Here is a 19368-nt window from a genome sequence, read left to right on the forward strand (position 1 = left end):
AAATCTCTCCTATAAATCATAAAAAAAAACCTTGATAAAAACCAGAGCAAAAACACTGACAAATTGGATTTTGTCAAAATTAAAGACTTTTTCTCTGCAAAAGGCACCGTTAAGACTACCCAGTTGATTTCAAGGGATTTTATCTATTTATTTCCTTCAGGGGCTTTTAAACAGAAGTGTGAAGAGCAACAGCTGATAGGAAATGGGCTTGTGTAGGACAGAGGTTTGATTTTGATCTTGAAAGGACTGTTTTGACTAATATTCATCGTGTGGTGGAAACAGCTCAGATTGAGATCATGCAGATTTTTGTTTTGTTTTGTTTTGTTTTTTTGTTTTGCGGTACACAGGCCTCTCACTGTTGTGGCCTCTCCAGTTGCAGAGCAACAGGCTCCGGATGCGCAGGCCCAGCGGCCATGGCTCACGGGAGCAGCCGCTCTGCGGCATGTGGGATCTTCCCGGACCGGGGCACGAACCCGTGTCCCCTGCATTGACAGGCGGACTCTCAACCACTGCACCACCAGGAAAGCCCTTGTTTTGTTTTTTTGAAGACAAATTATGATGACACTTTATAACACACAGAAGAATCTTCCTTTAAAATGTAAGATTTGCACAAACCCTTTAGAAAATCCATTGAAAAGGTCAACTTTTTGTAATCCAGTGATTTTCAGCTAGAAAAGTGACAAATTGGTTGTGTTGTAATCAGTCATAGGGATGTGTTATAGGTAACTTGTTACAAACAATATTTAAGATACCACAGTTTGAGAATGATTCATTTTTTATGAATTACAGTCTGGTCAAGGTTATCCCCATAAATAACATCACTCTCCCTTAACATCTCAGACACCATCTAGAGAAGGACTATGTCTTTCATGGGTATTTTATTCTTCATATGTGACATTGGGAAGGAATGTTAACGACAGAATTTTAGCACTGTTTAAAGATAAAAGATGTTAGGGAAGTAAGGAATCTAGTTTAAATGTTTTACTTTTTAAAAGTTAAAAGGGAGCAGAAATGTGCCACTTTGTCCTGTGAATTATTTTGAGCTAAAGGCATTCACAATCAAGCAGACTCAGGAAAAGTTTTCTATCTCCTCCTTAACTGCTGAAAAGAATTTAGAAAGGGGGTATGTATCAGGAAGAGAACTATTACCAGAAGTATTTTTCTGTATCTAAAAGACTTAGCAGATTTTTTTAAATAGCTTTTATTTTATTTTATTTATCTTATTTTTGGCTGCGTTGGGTCTTCGTTGCTGCTTACGGGCTTTCCTCTGGTTGCAGTGAGTGAGGACTACTCTTCGCTGTGGTGTGCAGGCTTCTCATTGCAGTGACTTCTTTTGGTGGAGTACAGGGTATAGGCGTGTGGGCTTCAGTAGTTGTGGCACACAGGCTCAGTAGTTGTGGCTCACGGGCTCTTGAGCACAGCCTCAGTAGTTGTGGTGCACTGGCTTAGTTGCTCTGCGGCATGTGGGATCTTCCCAGAGAAGGGCTTAAACCCATGTCCCCTGCATTGGCAGGCAGATTCTTAACCACTGTGCCACCAGGGAAGCCCCTGGATTTGGTTTTGAAATCTGGCCCTTGCTCACTGTTGTTCTGTAAACATCGCAAGTTTGGAACAACATGGAGTATGAATAAATAAAACATTTCTATGTCAGACTTTCTTACTTATAAATTAAGGATGATATTATCTTTCCTGACTACCTTTCTGGGCTCTTTTCTGAGGATGAGATCTGAAAACACTTTGAAGAACATAGCACTAATACAAAGTAAGAGGGATTATTATACTATTTCCACCTGCCCCTCTATGCTGAGATGAACCAATAACACTGTGTGTGAGAAAAAGAATTAAGATAATTATGACCTACTCTGTTTATGTAGCAAATAAATTAAAAGGAGTCATTTTATTGTTATAATTATGTTAAGAGTGGAAGTTTCACTGAAAACTCTCAAGAGCCAAAGAAGGGGTGAGTTCTGAACACCGTGATAAGTAGAAGTGGGTATGGTATCTACAGGGATGGAAAGGTTGGGGTCAGAGAGAAGGATCTGCAATACTGTTTTAAGCTCCTAAAAGGTTAACACCTACTTTGCATTCCTCTTCATGGTCCCTGTCCTGGGGAACCCCTTAACTTTGAGGAATATGGAATTGTTTAAAAATGCATCCACTTGATAGCCTCATCCACCAGAGGGCAGAAGCAGAAGCAAGAGCTATAATCCTGTAGCCTGTGTAACAAAAACCACATTCACAAAAAGATAGACAAGATGAAAAGGCAGAGGGCTATGTACCAGATGAAGGAACATGTTAAAACCCCAGAAAAAAAACTAAACGAAGTGGAGATAGGCAACCTTCCAGAAAAAGAATTCAGAATCATGATAGTGAAGATGATCCAGGACCTCAGAAAAAGAATGGAGGCATACATCGAGAAGATGCAAGAAATGTCAAACAAAGACCTACAAGAATTAAAGAACAAACAAACAGAGATGAACAATACAATAACTGAAATGAAAACTACACTAGAAGGAACCAATAGCAGAACAACTGAGGCAGAAGAACGGATAAGTAACCTGGAAGACAGAATAGTGGAATTCACTGCTGCAGAACAGAATAAAGAAAAAACAAAAGAAAGGAAGACAGCCTAAGAGACCCCTGGGACAACATGAAACACAACAACATTCGCATTTTGGGGTCCCAGAAGGAGAAGAAAGAGAGAAAGGACACGAGAAAATATTTGAAGAGATTATAGTCGCAAACTTTTCTAACATGGGAAAGGAAATAACCACCCAAGTCCAGGAAGCACAGAGAATCCCATACAGGATAAAACCAAGAAGAAACACGCCAAGACACATAGTAATCAAATTGGCAAAAATTAAAGACAAAGAAAATTATTGAAAGCAGCAAGGGAAAAATGACAAAAAACATACAAGGGAACTCCCATAAGGTTAACAGCTGATTTCTCAGCAGAAACTCGACAAGCCAGAAGGGAGTGGCATGATATACTTAAAGTGATGAAAGGGAAGAATCTACAACCAAGATTACACTACCCAGCAAGGATCTCATTCAGATTTAATGGAGATATCAAAAACTTTGCAGACAAGCAAAAGCTAAGAGAATTCAGCACTACGAAATCAACTCTACAACAAATGCTAATGGAACTTCTCTAAGTGGGAAACACAAGAGAAGAAAAGAACCTACACAAACAAACCCAAAACAATTAAGAAAATAATAATAGGAACATACATATCAATAATTACCTTAAACGTGAAAGGACTAATTGCTCCAACCAAAAGACACAGGCTCGCTGAATGGATACGAAAACAAGACCCATATATATGCTGTCTACAAGAGACCCACTTCAGACCTAGGGACACATACAGACTGAAAGTGAGGGGATGGAAAAAGATATTCCATGCAAATGGAAATCGAAAGAAAGCTGGAGTAGCAATACCCATATCACATAAACTAGACTTTAAAATAAAGAATGTTACAAGAGACAAGGAAGGACACTACATAATGATCAAGGAATCAATCCAAGAAGATATAACAATTATAAATATATATGCACCCAACATAGGAACACCTCAATACATAAGGCAATACTAACAGCTGTAAAAGAGGAAATTGACAGTAACACAGTAATAGTGGGGGACTTTTACACCTCACTTACACCAATGAACAGATCATCCAAAATGGAAATTAATAAGGAAACACAAGCTTTAAATGACACAATAGACCAGATAGTTTTAATTGATATTTATAGGACATTCCCTCCAAAAACAGCAGATTACACTTTCTTCTCAAGTGTGCATGGAACATTCTCCAGAATAGATCACATCTTGGGTCACAAATCAAGCCTCAGTAAATTTAAGAAGATTGAAATAATATCAAGCATCTTTTTTTTTTTCCTTGCGGTACGAGGACCTCTCACTGTTGTGGCCTCTCCCAATGCGGAGCACAGGCTCTGGACGCGCAGGCTCAGTGGCCATGGCTCACGGGCTAGCCTCTCCGCGGCATGTGGGATCTTCCCAGAGCGGGGCACGAACCCGTGTCCCCTGCATTGGCAGGCGGAGTCTCAACCACTGCACCACCAGGGAAGCCCCAATATCAAGCATCTTTTCTGACCACAGCGCTATGAGATTAGAAATCAATTACAGGGAAAAAACCGTAAAAAACACAAACACATGGGGGCTAAAAAATACGTTACTAAATTTCCAAGAGATTACTGAAGAAGTCAAAGAGGAAATCAAAAAATACCTAGAGACAAATGACAATGAAAACACGATGATTCAAAACCTATGAAATGCAGCAAAAGCAGTTCTAAGAGGGAAGTTTATACTTATACAAGCCTACCTCAAGAAACAAGAAAAATCTCATATAAACAATCTAACGTTACACCTAAAGGAATAAGAGAAAGAAGAACAAACAAAACCCAAAGTTAGCAAAAGGAAAGAAATCATAAAGATCAGAGCAGAAATAAAAGAAATAGAAACAAAGAAAACAATAGCAAAGATCAATAAAACTAAAAGCTGGTTCTTTGAGAAGATAAACAAAATTGATAACCGTTAGCCAGACTCATCAAGAAAAAGAGGGAAAAAAAAAAAAAAGAGGGAGAGGTCTCAAATCAATAAAATTAAAAATGAAAAAGGAGAAGTTACAACAGACATCGCAGAAATACAAAGCATCCTCAGAGACTACTATAAGCAACTCTATGCCAATAAAATGGACAACCTGGAAGAAATGGACAAATTCTTAGAAAGGTATAACTTTCCAAGATTGAACCAGGAAGAAATAGAAAATATGAACAGACCAATCTCAAGTAATGAAATTGAAACTGTGATTAAAAATCTTCCAACAAGGGCTTCACTGGTGGCACAGTGGTTGAGAGTCTGCCTGCCAATGCAGGGGACACGGGTTCGTGCCCCGGTCCAGGAAGAGCCCACATGCCGTGGAGCGGCTAGGCCTGTGAGCCATGACCACTGAACCTGTGTGTCCGGAGCCTGTGCTCCGCAATGGGAGAGGCCACAACAGTGAGAGGCCGCGTACCGAAAAAAAATATCTTCCAACAAAAAAAAATCCTGGTCCAGATGTCTTCACAGGTGAATTCTATCAAATATTTAGAGAAGAGCTAACACCCATCCTTCTCAAACTCCTCCAAAAAATTGTGGAGGAAGGAACACTCCCAAACTCATTCTACGAGGCCACCATCACCCTGATACCAAAACCAGACAAAGATACTACAAAAAAAGAAAATTACAAACCAATATCACTGATGAATATAGGTGCAAAAATCCTCAACAAAATACTAGCAAACAGAATCCAACAACACATTAAAAGGATTATACACCATGATCAAGTGGGATTTATCCCGGGGTTGCAAGGATTCTTCAATATACACAAATCAATCAATGTGATACACCATATTAACAAATTGAAGGAGAAAAACCATATGATCATCTCAATAGATGCAGAGAAAGCTTTTGACAAAATTCAACACCCATTTATGATAAAAACTCTCCAGAAAGTGGGCGTAGAGGGAACCTACCTCAACATAATAAAGGCCATATGTGACAAACCCAAAGCAAACATCATTCTCAATGGTGAAAAACTGAAAGTATTTCCTCTAAGATCAGGAAAAAGACAAGGATGTCCACTCTCGCCACTATTATTCAACATAGTTTTGGAAGTCCTAGCCACAGCAATCAGAGAAGAAAAAGTAATGAAAGGAATACAAATTGGAAAAGAAGTAAAACTGTCACTGTTTGCAGATGACATGATACTATACGTAAAGAAATTTAAAGATGCCACCAGAAAACTACTAGAGCCAGTCAATGAATTTGGTAAAGTTGCAGGATACAAAATTAATGCACAGAAATCTCTTGCATTCCTATACACTAATGCTGTAAATTCTGAAAGAGAAATTAAGGAAACACTCCCATTTACCATTGCAACAAAAAGAATAAAATACCTAGGAATAAACCTACCTAAGGAGAAAAAAGACCGGTATGCAGAAAACTATAAGACACTGATGAAAGAAATTAAAGAGGATACCAACAGATGGAGAGATATACCATGTTCTTGGATTGGAAGAATCAATATTGTGAAAATGACTATACTAACCAAAGCAATTTACAGATTCAATGCAATCCCTATCAAATTACCAATGGCATTTGTTATGGAACTAGAACAAAAAAATCTTAAAATTTGTATGGAGACACAAAACACCCCAAATAGCCAATGCAGTCTTGAGGGGAAAAAATGGAGCTGGAGGAATCAGACTCCCTGACTTCAGACTATACTACAAAGTTACAGTAATCAAGACAATATGGTACTGGCACAAAAACAGAAACATAGATCAATGGAAGAAGTTAGAAAGCCCAGAGATAAACCCACGCACCTATAGTCAACTAATCTATGACAAAGGAGGCAAGGATATACAATGGAGAAAACACAGTCTCTTCAATAAGTGGTGCTGGGATAACTGGACAGCTACATGTAAAAGAATGAAATTAGAACTCTCCATAACACCATACACAAAAATAAACTCAAAATGGATTAGAGACCTAAATGTAAGACCGGACACTATAAAACTCTTAGAGGAAAACATAGGAAGAACACTCTTTGACATGTCTCAGCAAGATCTTTTTTGATCCACCTTCTAGAGTAATGGAAATAAAAACAAAAATAAACAAATGGGACCTAATGAAACTTCAAAGCTTTTGCACAGCAAAGGAAACCATAAACAAGATGAAAAGACAACCATCAGAATGGGAGAAAATATTTGCAAATGAATCAATGGACAAAATATATAAACAGCTCATGCAGCTCAATATTAAAAAAACAAGCAACCCAATCCAAAAGTGGGCAGAAGAATAAATAGACATTTCTCCAAAGAAGACTTACAGATGACCAAGAAGCACATGAAAAGCTGCTCAATGTCACTAATTATTAGAGAAATGCAAATCAAAACTACAATGAGGTATCACCTCACACCTGTTAGAATGGGCATCATCAGAAAATCTACAAACAGCAAATGCTGGAGAGGGTGTGGAGAAAAGGGAACCCTCTTGCACTGTTGGTGGGAATGTAAATTGATACAGCCACTATGGAGAACAGTATGGAGGTTCCTTAAAAAACTAAAAATAGAATTACCTTATGATCCAGCAGTCCCACTACTGGGCATATACACAGAGAAAACCATAATTCAAAAAGACACATGCACCCCAATGTTCATTGCAACACTGTTTACAATAGCCAGTTCATGGAAGCAACCTAAATACTCATTGACAGATCAATGGATAAAGAAGATGTGGTGTATATATACAATGCAATATTACTCAGCCATAAAAAGGAACGAAATTGGGTCATTTGTTGAGATGTGGCTGGATCTAGAGACTGTCATACAGAGTGAGTAAGTCAGAAATAGAACAAATAGCGTATATTAACGCATATATGTGGAACCTAAAAAATGGTACAGATGAACCAGTTTGCAGGGCAGAAATTGAGACACAGATGTAGAGAACAAACATGGACACCAAAGGGGGAAAGAGGCAGGGTGGTGGTGGTGTGATGAATTGGAGATTGGGATTGACCTATATACACTGATGTGTATAAAATGGATGACTAATAAGAACCTGCTGTATAAAAAAATAAATAAAATAAAATTCAAAAAAAAAAGGAAATATAAAGAAATAAAATGGATCTACTTTATTGTGTGGAGCAGAAGGAAGCTCAGAGTGACCCTGCTCCTGGTTGATGGGAAAAGACTCTGTCTGGAGTCTATATTCTTTAATCATGTGGAATTTATTGAAAAAGAAAAGAATGTTGAGAGATGGGGTAAGGGGATAGGGAAGTTGGAAGCCAGAGAAGAATGTGTAACAGGGCATGGATAGGAGAGGAAAGATATTTGAGCTTCCTGTCTGATAGTCAGGCAGAGGAAGATGTGATCAGTTTTTTACTGGGGAAGAAACTAAATATAAATTGAGTCCAGTAGGGTGATGGAGGACTTTTGCTGCCTGACTCAGAGCAGGAAGCAAGGGCACAGGCTTCTAGACCTTGTTGCAGAAAGATTGATTCCGACAGCATATAACTTGCATCCTGGTTCCATGGGATAATTGGTTCATGGATGGGCACATGCTTTCACAGCCCTGGACAATGAATTGAAGTTTTTCACCTGAAAGAAGCAGAGGCAGACTGTAATGAGCAGAAAGCTTCCTCCTCCAATCTTAGCTTTCATCCATGGTTCCCAGTGTCCCTATGTAGGCACGACCAAGTCCTCCAACTTGTATATTCTTTCCTTCCTCCCTTCCATCTGCTTCTTCTGGGCCCTTCCCCTGATCGGTTGCCCACTCTTTCTAGTGAGGGACCAGACAAACCACAAGGGAAGTCAGGCAGTCAAGGGAAGTTCATGGGATGGAAGTAACCAAGATCCCTTCCTTATTTTGAGGATGAGGACTGAGCGTAAGGGTAGAGAGGTGTAGGAAGACACATATACAGGTCTGCCAACCTGTGAACACAGACTGGTGGACAACTGTTTATTACTTAACTCATGTATTCAATTTTACTAAATGCCTACCATGGGCTGGACATTGTGCTAAGTGCTAGGAATATATAGCCATGAACAAGATAGACACATTCCTGAGCTTACTGTCAATGTCTCAAGGGGCAACCCACATATTTCTTTAATAGGAAGAGACAGCCAATCTCCCTGCCTCTTTTTAAGACATCGTAAGCCTGCTGGGAAGGGCCTCTCCCTCAATAGCTGGAATTCTGCTCTTGATTCTTGAAAGGATAAGGTTCTCCTGGATCTCCAAGTTTCTGTGGAATCACAGCTGTTCCCTCCTTGGCCCCTGCCACCCTATCTCCTCCCCATCAGTACTCAAGCTGGTTGATGTGTTCTCTGGCAAAGACTGGCTCATGAAGTCCCCACATACCTTCAAAGATCTTCTTTAACATGCACTGCTGGGAATTCTGAGTGGAACAGATTCCCTCTCCTTGAAGACATATTCCTTGGTCATTCATATAAGAGCATGTGTGGCAATTTAATACTGGGCCTGAAAATTTAAGATCAGCCTGATGAAATAACCTTAGGATCCAGGTTGTATAGCCTTGAGTCACTCATCTGGGGAGGGATGATGGGCAACAAGTAGGTGGATACAACACATTTCATTTCCTGGCTCTTGTTAGGGATGTGAGGGCTCTGTGTCTGAAAGAGCATATTTTCTCTTCTGTGCCAAAGGAAATGCCTTCATTCTTATTGCTTCATTTATGATTTTCATTACTGATGAATCCCACATTTCTCTCTAGTACTGACTTTTATTCTAATTCATCACCCAGTGGCTTCCCGGACATTTATCATTAGATGCCCTTCTGCCGTGTCTAACTCAATAGGAGCAATAGAACTCCTCATGTGACTGGCTCCCTTTCCTACTCCCCATCATACTCTCACTTATCACAAGGCACAAACACTTGCAGTGAAATCTGACTGATTAATAAGCTGTGTTAGAATGCTGTAATGTTGCAAACATTACATCAATTCTCTATTCTCAAAGTGACCTTCAGTCAGGTCAGTTTGTCACAAAGCACAGTCTCTTTGAAGCGATTCCATATTGCCTCTCTACCTCCACTGCCAATTCCCTAATTAAGGAAGCATAAAGTGGAAAAAATATGGGCTTTGGAGTCAGACTTAAGTTTGAATCCAAGGTTTGCTACTTTCTAGCCGGATGATGTAACTTCTCTTGTCTGAAAATTTGGAATACTGCTACTTATGTAATGGGGTGAAATATAAAGTGTCTATGTCTGGTAATACCTTGAGACATTAAAACTTGGATCTTGCTTTCCTTCCTTGAAGAACCCCTTTTGAGTAAGAGCCAAAGAATTGCAGTTGTCCTGGGAACTTATTTCTGGATCTAACAGACAAAAGTGTCAGCATGCTTTACTTTCCATTGATGAAAGAAATGTTCACATATTGAGTGAGGTATGGAGAAGTTATTCTGGCTTATACATTAGTTAACTTGAATTTTATGCTAACTAAAACAGCCTCTTTGTGGCCTATTGAACAACTGTTTTAATTATTAAAGAAAAGGTCACATTAACCAGAAGTAAAAAATGTCCATGTTAAAAATAAAGATTAAATACCCCTCTTCATGGGATGCCAGTTCCAGTACTCCATTGATGATAAAACTCCCTTCCCAGGTGCCAAGGCCATACTGTACATGTATGTGCTGGTCTTTTTGTTTGTTTGTTTGTTTGTTTGTTTTTAACCTTGAAGAAATGTATCCCTGACTTGTTTAATGTTCTTTGTTCTGACAAGATATAGAACTGTGCTGAAAACTCTGCTCCTCCAGAGCAGTTTCTCAGAGTAATCTGGGAAGCTGGCTTCTGGGCTATAGTCCTCACTTAGGCTCAAATAAAACTCTTTTCTATTATTATTATTGATTGTTTATTATTTCCATTGACACCGTGTTCAAACATGAAAACCAAGATCTACCAGCTCCACTGCTGGACATCTCTTTAGAGGGTTTGCAAAGCATTTTGACATAGTTTGTTAAGAGGCAGATTTAGCATGAAGCTCACCAAAGTTTTCTTCCATGAGCCCCTTCCAGGGGAGCTGTGGGCATCTGTATTCACAATTTCTTACATAGAGTGAAGTTGGAGAGACTGCTGGTACTTTTATATTTGTTTTGTTTTTCTTAAAGAGGGCCCTCTGAACAGTTTAACCTCCAAAGGGCCCCACAAAACCTGGATCTTGCCACCTGGGATTATTGTAAAGAAATGTAAAGAGATGTAAAATGTAAACAGCTCTCTTTGGGAGAGCTGTTTGTGAAGTGTATGAACTATTCTTTCTTCTAAACTCCTTAAAATTGGTTTTCTGTATGTGTTACCTACTTCCCACCTGAAGTCAAGGATGGGCACCCATCCAAATGTGGCTCACCTGAAATTGTGCTTGAAGGCGGGATGCCTGAAGGCTGTTCACCTGCAGGCCGTTCACCAGAAGTCTTTTCACCCGAAGGCTGTTCACCAGAAGGTTGTTCACTGGAAGCGTGTTCACCTGCAGCATGCCCACCTGCAGCATGCTCACTTGAAGCGTGTTCAACCGCAGTGTGCTCACTTGAACCATGCTCACTCAAAGTGTTCTCGCCTGAAGAAGTCTCATATAAAGCCTCACCATCTGAAGGGTTTTCAAGTGAAAAGTAGTCACCTGAAGGTTGCTGAACTGAAGCTTGATGGTCCAGAGAGCCAGGAAGCTCATCAGATTGACCTGATGCTCCTGGGATGGAGAAATAACAGAAGAGAGATGGTAAAGGTGAGAGAGGACGTCTGGATAAAGAGTTCTTTCCTATGGAGCAAGGCTAATGTTGTGGGGTTCCTAGGTTTCTGGGGGCCTAGGTCAAGCTCTGAAGATACTGCAGATGTTGGATGCAGTCAACCAATTACCTGGGAGACCATGAAGGACAGGGGTGTTAAGGAAACACAGAGACCACCTCTGTGATTGAAGGGAAGAATTTTAAGATCCACAACATTTGTGTGGATCTGTGTACCCTGAGTGGGCACATGGGGGCCTCCTCACCCAGCACCAGAAGCACTGTGCCTCCCTGGCAGAGCCAACATCAGGAAATCAATGTCCCATCATTCATGTAATCAGAAGTCCACCACTAGCCTCCCTCCAGTTCCTCTGTGGGTGAAAGGTAAGCATGGAGATACAAGGGGGAGAGAAAGCAAATTGTTTCAGTAGCTGGGTAATTCTAGCTGAAACTGAGGGTGGAAGATTTTAAACTTTGGACAAGATAAATTTTAAGCTAGAGATGACAAATATCTAATGAACCCACAAAAATTACCAGAAGGCACTAAGACACCTTTACTTGGCAAGTTCATGTTCTTTCACACACTCAACCCCAATCCATGTGAGTTGGGGACACAAAGCCAAGTTGCTGTTAATTATTAAGATAAAAACAATCTTTGCTTCTATATCCCTGAATTGAGATTCCTTGTGACATATCATTTACACCTACTTTACGGAGTTGTCATGAGTATTCAATAAGAGAAACTGTGAAGTGCCTAGTCCGTTGCTCAAGTGCTCAGCTAATTTTAGTTTTCCCTCCTCCTGACCTTGCATTTGGAATTACAAAACTCTTAGCTGGTCGTTCTGTTCTGACCACTCTCTTCTACATTTAATCCAGCTTATTAGTGGCTGTCAGACAAATATCCTTAAGTACAACTTTCATTTAATTAAGTGTAGCACCAAGCAGACAATTTGATTATTACTTTTTTTAAAAATTATTACTCTTTGACTGAGTAACTGATTTAGACTGAGTAACCTAGAGAAGGGCGGTGAGTAGACTATAATGACTAAATTATTAATCCTAGCCAAAAGCTGAATTACAGGATCTTTGAGGCCTAAGTCCCCAAAATACTCTAGCTTTGTAAGAATCCTGCAAATATATATATTTGTGTGTGTGTGTGTGTATGTATGTATGTATTCTGAGTGATTTGAAGACCTTACAATCAATAACTTTCAAAAGGCTAGCATTAGAATACGTTGATAAAGGAAAGGTAAGATTTACTAAGGCTTTAAGGAATTTTTAATTTTAAAAAGTTGTTACAGAAATATCATCTTCTTGACTGATCCTTCAAAAGTTAACAGAAGTTTTAATAAAGAAATTTCTGATACGGAAGGGAGGCTTGAAAAACACACTAATTTCTTTGTCATGCTTATAGTTTATGACTCACTGCCTCACAAAGTGGCTAGGACATACTACCATCTGGTAGCTATGTAGCTACGTTTCTCAGTCAACTTTTGAAAGTCTAAGAAAGCAAAAGACAAAATCTCTGAGAACTGACGTTACAGAAAACACTTTGTCATTTAATAGACAGCTCAGAGCTCATGGCCTCTCACTTCTCCTGTAGGAGGAAGGAGGGAACAGAGCCCACCCTGAATGGGGGTCCTGAAAGAGGAAATACCACTGGATGGATAGACCAATGAAAGAGTGGCTTGTAAGGTCTCTGGCCCAGAGCCATGCTGTGTTCTCGGATGACTTTCCAGGCATACCACACTCCCATCTCCTCATGTCTCTCCTCCTACATTAACTACACAAGGATCCCCTACACTCAGTTCACGGGGGCAAACCTTCACTGGACCTCCGCAGAACCCCTAGACCAATCTTCTCATTTCACAGAGCATCAGATACAATGTCAAGTGGCTAAAAGTATTAGGAACGAGACTGTGCTAAGCCAGTCTCTGATGGTGAAGCCATAACTAGGAGGAACCCACCACTGGTTCAGTAGCTCTCAGAGTTGAACTTGTTCAGCTACTCCTAATTCTGAGTTAGATTGGTTTGGGTAACTAAGATACTGGCCTTCCTTCTTCAAGGGCTGAAATGCCTTAAAGGTGCCTCTTACGTGTCCACCCAGAGCCAAGACAAGAGGACTTACCTCTGTCGGATCCAAGCAGATACAGACTCACTAGTAGAAGACATTTCTTCATCTGGATTTTGGGAGAGAGGGTACCCTGGTGTGGGGCACCCAAGAGCCGTGAAAAAGACTGTGAGCAGAAGCTCCCAGTGCTGGGCCACAGAGTCTGGGATTCTAGAACCTCAGAAACAATCCATGATTCATCACAATGTGTTGTGCTCTGAGGTTCTCATGTCACCCGATCAGGCAGGTTGGACTTCTGGCAACCCACGGCAAATTGTAGTGTGAAGGCTCATGCACCATGGTATATTGGGGCTCTCTGCCCTACCTTAAAAACTCATATTACCAAAATAACATATACTCTATGTAATAAATTTTAAAATCTATCTACTCTCTTTTTAAAGTGTTCTTGACAGTGAGGTGTGATTAGCTGGTTATTTTTTGTTTGACTCTCTAAATCAGCCTTTTTTCCTTTTGGTCCTGGACCCCAGAAGGATGACCTCTCTTGAGTTGATCACCTGAGTGCTGGTTGGGGTTGGCTTTAGATTGTGTTTAGCCGATGGAAGATTGGAGAAGAGAACACACACACACACACACACACACACACACACACACACACACACGGATTGAGATGGAAGTATTTATCCCTCCTATTACCTTCCTGCCACAGTTCTTGATGTGTCTTGATGTGACAGTTTTTGAAGGGTGTCCTCTCTTCCATGGCTTCAGCTCTCCACCAGGCTATGGTTACATGTTTTCCTTCCCCTGCTCCCTCAGGCCTAGGAATGATGATGATTTCTTGCAGTTGCTAAATCTGGATGCCCCAACTTTATTATATTTTTTCCTTAACCCTGCTCACTTCTGCTAATAGTATTTTCATAATGACCTATATCAATCATGGTTTGGGCAGGAAACAGATGGCAAACTCAAATGGGTAACAGGAGAATTTACATGATATGGACATTGAAAAGGGATCTACAAGACATATTTGAAAGCTGTGCCTTGAGCTGTAAGTGCTGAGAAGATGGATGCAGTGAAGCATCCACCTGGTATTAAGCTAGAACTTTTGGGGTATTGGGTGGCAGAGCTACCATAGCCCCCATCTCCTCCCTCTTCCCTGCCCACTTCTCTTGGACCACTTTGTTACATGTACCACTGAATGCTGGATCTAGAATAGATGTATTTGTCACTCTTATAATTATTTAATGCTTGTCTCCCCCATTAGACTTTTTTTAATACACGTAGCAGGCAAGTGTGATGACTTTCTTTTTTTAAATATTTATTTATTTTATGTATTTATTTTCCTTATTTTTTTTGGGGGGGGCTGCATCAGGTCTTAGTTGCAGCACACAGGATCTTTGTTGAGGCATGTGGGATCTTTTCGTTACAGCCCACCGTCTGCTTGGGTTTCTCTCTAGTTGCGGTGTACAGGCTTCTCTCTAGTTGTGGCATATGGGCTCCAGGGCATGTGGGCTCTGTAGTTTGTAGCACATGGGCTCTCTCATTGAGGCGTGCGAGCTCAGTAATTGTGGTGCGCGGGCTTAGTTGCCCTACAGCATGTGGGATCTTAGTTCCCCAACCAGGGATCGAACCCGTGTTCCCTGCATTGGAAGGTGGATTCTTTACCACTGGACCACCAGGGAAGTCCCTTCCCCATTAGACTTTAAGCTCCTTGAAAATGGTGTTCCAGTCTGTCTTGATCACTGTTGTATCCTCACTACCTAACAGCATGCTTGACACATAACAGGTGCATTTTTCCTGCATGAAGGAATAAATGAATTATCTTTTCTGGACCTCACTCTACTTCATGGCGGAAGATGTATAGACAGCCCCTAGAGTGGGCTGGCTGAAGATTCTGGGTCAGTGGGAGAAAGCAGGACCTCAGGGATCAGAAGTTGCAGAGGCCGACCCTACTTGGCTTGAGTGGGAGGACAAAACTAGGATTTCCAGGTCTGCAGCTCAACTCCTCTGGAGGAGAGAAAGGCATGACACAGAATGCCATCAATAGTTCCTTTTTTTGATGTGGAGTGAGTTAGGAGCTGAGATCACATTCAGTCAGACTTCTATTGATAGAAGCAGTGGAAATTAGTGGAAAGGAAGAGGTGCTATCTATACCACCTACCAGTTTAGAGTATGCCAGCAGTTCTCTTTGTAATTATCAGAACTTTCTGGGACATCCCTGCCTCACGCCTCCCCAGGAGTGACAATATTAACAGATAAGACCTTAAAGCCTGAATGTTCTCTCCTTAAACCTCATCCTCCAACTTCTTCCTCCCTCTTCTTAAGGTTGGCTTTACAGAACTATACCCCAACCCCACCCAGGCTGACTTTCACTGGGCTCCACTTTGGGAATCTTCTCCCTGTGTCCAGTAGTCTGGCACTTTAAAGTCCAACCTGTGAGTATCTGAGCTCATCATAGAGCTCATCATAGAGCTCCATCACCCATGTGGTGATGGAGAATTCACTATGGAACTTGAACAGTTCTGGAGCTAAGACATCCAGAGGTATTCCGGGTCCTGCCCAGATGAGTTAATGCTCCAACTTCTAATGCCCCAAATGAACCAAAGAACTAGCCAACTCAGCCCCTGTAATGTTTGTGACCTGGTTAAAAAAGATGAACTGAGTCAGAGTCTTCTCCTAGAAATATGCAGTTGAAACACAGAGAGACAGAGAAAATTAGCTATGGGGAGCTGAGTTGAAAGGTCATTTAGACTCATGTGCTGAGACCACTATTTGGGGCCAAACGGGGGATAAGTAAGCTGAGAAGTCCGGGAGAAAGTAACAGAGAGAAAAGAGTACAGAGGAGATGAGAGATACCAGGCCTCATTCGGTTTACCTTAACCTTAACCTTAAACAATGGGGAATTAGACATATACATGTCAGAATACACACCACTCAGACTGGGCCTCATGGAGACCTGAACATAGTCTGTGACCTGAAATATTTCTGGATACACAGCAGTTCTAGTAATAGCTATCTGGTAGACCTTTTTTTCTTCTAGTCTTCCTGCCTACGTTCTTACTGCTCTTGTTCTAAACTGACTTTCCTCTACTCTCTATGCTGTGACTTTCACTTACTTATAACTCCTACTGATTAATAACATTTTTCTTTTTTGAAGTATAGTTGATTTACAATGTTGTGTTAATTTGTGGTATACAGCAAAGTGATTCAGTTATATACATGCATACACATATATATTCTTTTTCATATTCTTTTCCATTAGGTTTATTACAAGATATTGAATATAGTTCCCTGTGCTATACAGTAGGACCTTGTTCTTTATTTCATATATAGTAGTTTGTACCTGTTAATCCAAAACTCCTAATTTATCCCTCCATCTCCCCACCCCCATTTCCCCTTCGATAACCATTAAGTTTGTTTTCTATGTCTATGAGTCTGTTTCTGTTTTGTAAATAAGTTCATTTGTATCATATTTTAGATTCCACATATAAGGGATATCATGTAATATTTGTCTTTCTCTGTCTGACATTTCATTTAGTATGATATTCTCTAGGTCCATCCATGTTGCTGCAAATTGAAATATTTCATTATTTTTATGACTGAGTAGCATTCCATTTATATATATATATATATATATATATATATATATATATATGTAAAACATCTTTATTTGTTTATCTGTCAATGGACACTTAGGTTGTTTCCATGTCTTGGCTATTGTGAATACTGCTGCTATGAGCATTGGGGTGCATGTGTCTTTTTGGATTAGAGTTTTCTCTGGATATAAGCCCAGGAGTGGGATTGCTGGATCATATGGTAACTCTATTTTTAGTTTTTTAAGGAACCTCGATACTATTCTCCATAGTGGCTGCACCAATTTACATTCCCACCAACAGCGTAGGAGGGTTCCCTTTTCTCCACACTCTCTCCATTTATTAATTTTAGACTTTTTAATGATGGCCATTCTGACCAGTGTGAGGTGATACCTCATTGTCGTTTTGATTTGCATTTCTCTAATAATTAGCGATGTTGAGCATCTTTTCATGTGTCTATTGGCCATCTGTATGATTCATAACTTTTGCTCACTCAGAGTTTCTGAATGTTCATTACTTCTGCTTACTCATGACTTCTGCTTATTCACGGCTTATGCTGACCCCTGACTTCCCTGACATGTGCCTTTGTCTATTCTTTGGTCCTAATAGGCATTCTTGACTCTGACATTCAGTTTTCAAGAGAGAAAATCTCAATGGCTTAACCTCTCATTCTCATCCCTTTTGCACAAAATTCTAATGCCAGGCTACCACACAGGTCCTTCATGCAATTCACAGTGGCCAGGATGGAGGTCTATGTGATACCTAGCATAGTGATCTATGTTAAGAAACCTAGAAAGGAGTCAGAGCTGTGGTAACCATTCTGAAGTTTCCTGAAAGTCAGAGGGGGCACAGTAAAATGGAAGGCATGTTTCTTCACCTGTGCACTGCTACTGCCAGGGGAAGGCATCAAGACCTTGCACAATCTGTCCCCACATGTACTTTCTCTGTCTTGTGTTTCCGCTCCTCCCCTTCCCTTTCTCTACCTTCATCCCAAGCTCCATCACAGGCCACATCCATACACAACTTCTAAGTATTCTCTGAATATGCAATGCCCTCTGCATTTTCATGGTTCTCCTCCCCCCCTTCCTGAAACTGTACTTCTCCATCTAGTCTTCCTGATAAGAATTCATTCTTAACCCTTCACACACTCCCTGGGAAGTCTTAATCCATGTCAATCACCACCTACCAATTGAAGACTCCCCAAATCCACCAATCTGGCCCATAGACTCCTCTCTTTCCAGTTCAGACCCATATATCCAACTACCAGCTGGACATTTGTATCTGGATATCCCAGAACATTTGAAACTCAACATTTGTGATACTGAATTCATCATTTGTACTCCAGCTCTGTTCCTGGGACTTTTAGCTTGATACGGACATACCTTGTTTTACTGTGCTTTACTTTATTGTGCTTCTCAGATACTGCCTTTTATACAAATTGAAGGTTTGTGGCAACCCTGCATCAAGCAAGTCTATCAGTGCCATTTTTCCAACCACGTCTGCTCACTTCATGCCTCTATGTCACATTTCGGCAATTCTTGTCTTATTTCAAACTTTTGCATTATTATTAACTTTGTTATGGTAACCTGTGATCAGCGATTTTTGTTACTCTTGCAAAAAATTACGACTCACTGAAGGCTCAGATGATGGTTAGCACTTTTTAATCAAAGTATTTTTAAATTAAGAAATGTACATTATTTTTTAGACATTATGCTATTGCATGCCTGCTAGACTACAGTATAGCACAAACATAACGTTTTTATGCACGGGGAAACCAAAAAAATGCATGTGACTCACTTTATTGCAATGTTTTCTTTGTTGTGGTAATCCAGAACCCAACCTCCAAGGTATACCTGGGCAAGTCACATGATGAAAGTTATGTTTATACAGCAGAAACTAACACAACCTTGTAAATCAGCTATACTCCAATAAAAATTAATTTAAAAAAATCTTTCTCAATTAAAAAGAAATTATGTTTATACTATACTGTAGTCTATTAAGCATGCAATAGCATTATGTCTAAAAAATGTATATACCTTTATTTAAAAATACTTTATTGACAAAAAATGCCAACCATCATCTGAGCCTTCAGTGAGTCATAATCTTTTTGCTGGTGGAGGCTTTGAAATACTGTGAGAATTAGCAAAATGTGACCAAAAATATGAAGTGAGAAAATGCTGTTGGAAAAAGTGGCACTGATAGACTTGCTCAATGCAGGGTTGCTGCCAACCTTCAATTTGTAAAAAGCAAAGTATCTGCGAAGCGCAATAAAGGGTGGGAGTGTGGCACAATAAAACGAGGTGTGCCTGTAACTGACTTCCCCCTTGCCCTCACCTCCATATTATGTCAGTTTCACCTCTAACTAGTTTATCAGCTCCTCTTTATTCCCACCAGCATAACCCAAGTTCAGGCTCTC

At 40.3% G+C, this 19368-nt stretch overlaps 1 protein-coding gene across 1 annotated transcript; it reads right to left on the reverse strand.

The window, feature by feature from the left end:
• Positions 1–8036: 8036 nt before the first annotated feature.
• ACRV1 (acrosomal vesicle protein 1) lies at positions 8037–13471 on the reverse strand. The gene is made up of 4 exons (XM_060158005.1): positions 13420–13471; positions 10922–11257; positions 8922–9041; positions 8037–8161 (listed from the first exon to the last, which is right to left on the reverse strand). Exons 1-4 carry the CDS (start codon positions 13469–13471, stop codon positions 8037–8039), a joined length of 633 nt encoding a protein of 210 aa, XP_060013988.1.
• Between the last annotated feature and the right edge of the window lie 5897 nt (positions 13472–19368).

This window comes from Lagenorhynchus albirostris, chromosome 9 (genome assembly GCF_949774975.1).
Source record: "Lagenorhynchus albirostris chromosome 9, mLagAlb1.1, whole genome shotgun sequence".
Classification (NCBI taxonomy): Eukaryota; Metazoa; Chordata; class Mammalia; order Artiodactyla; family Delphinidae; genus Lagenorhynchus; species Lagenorhynchus albirostris.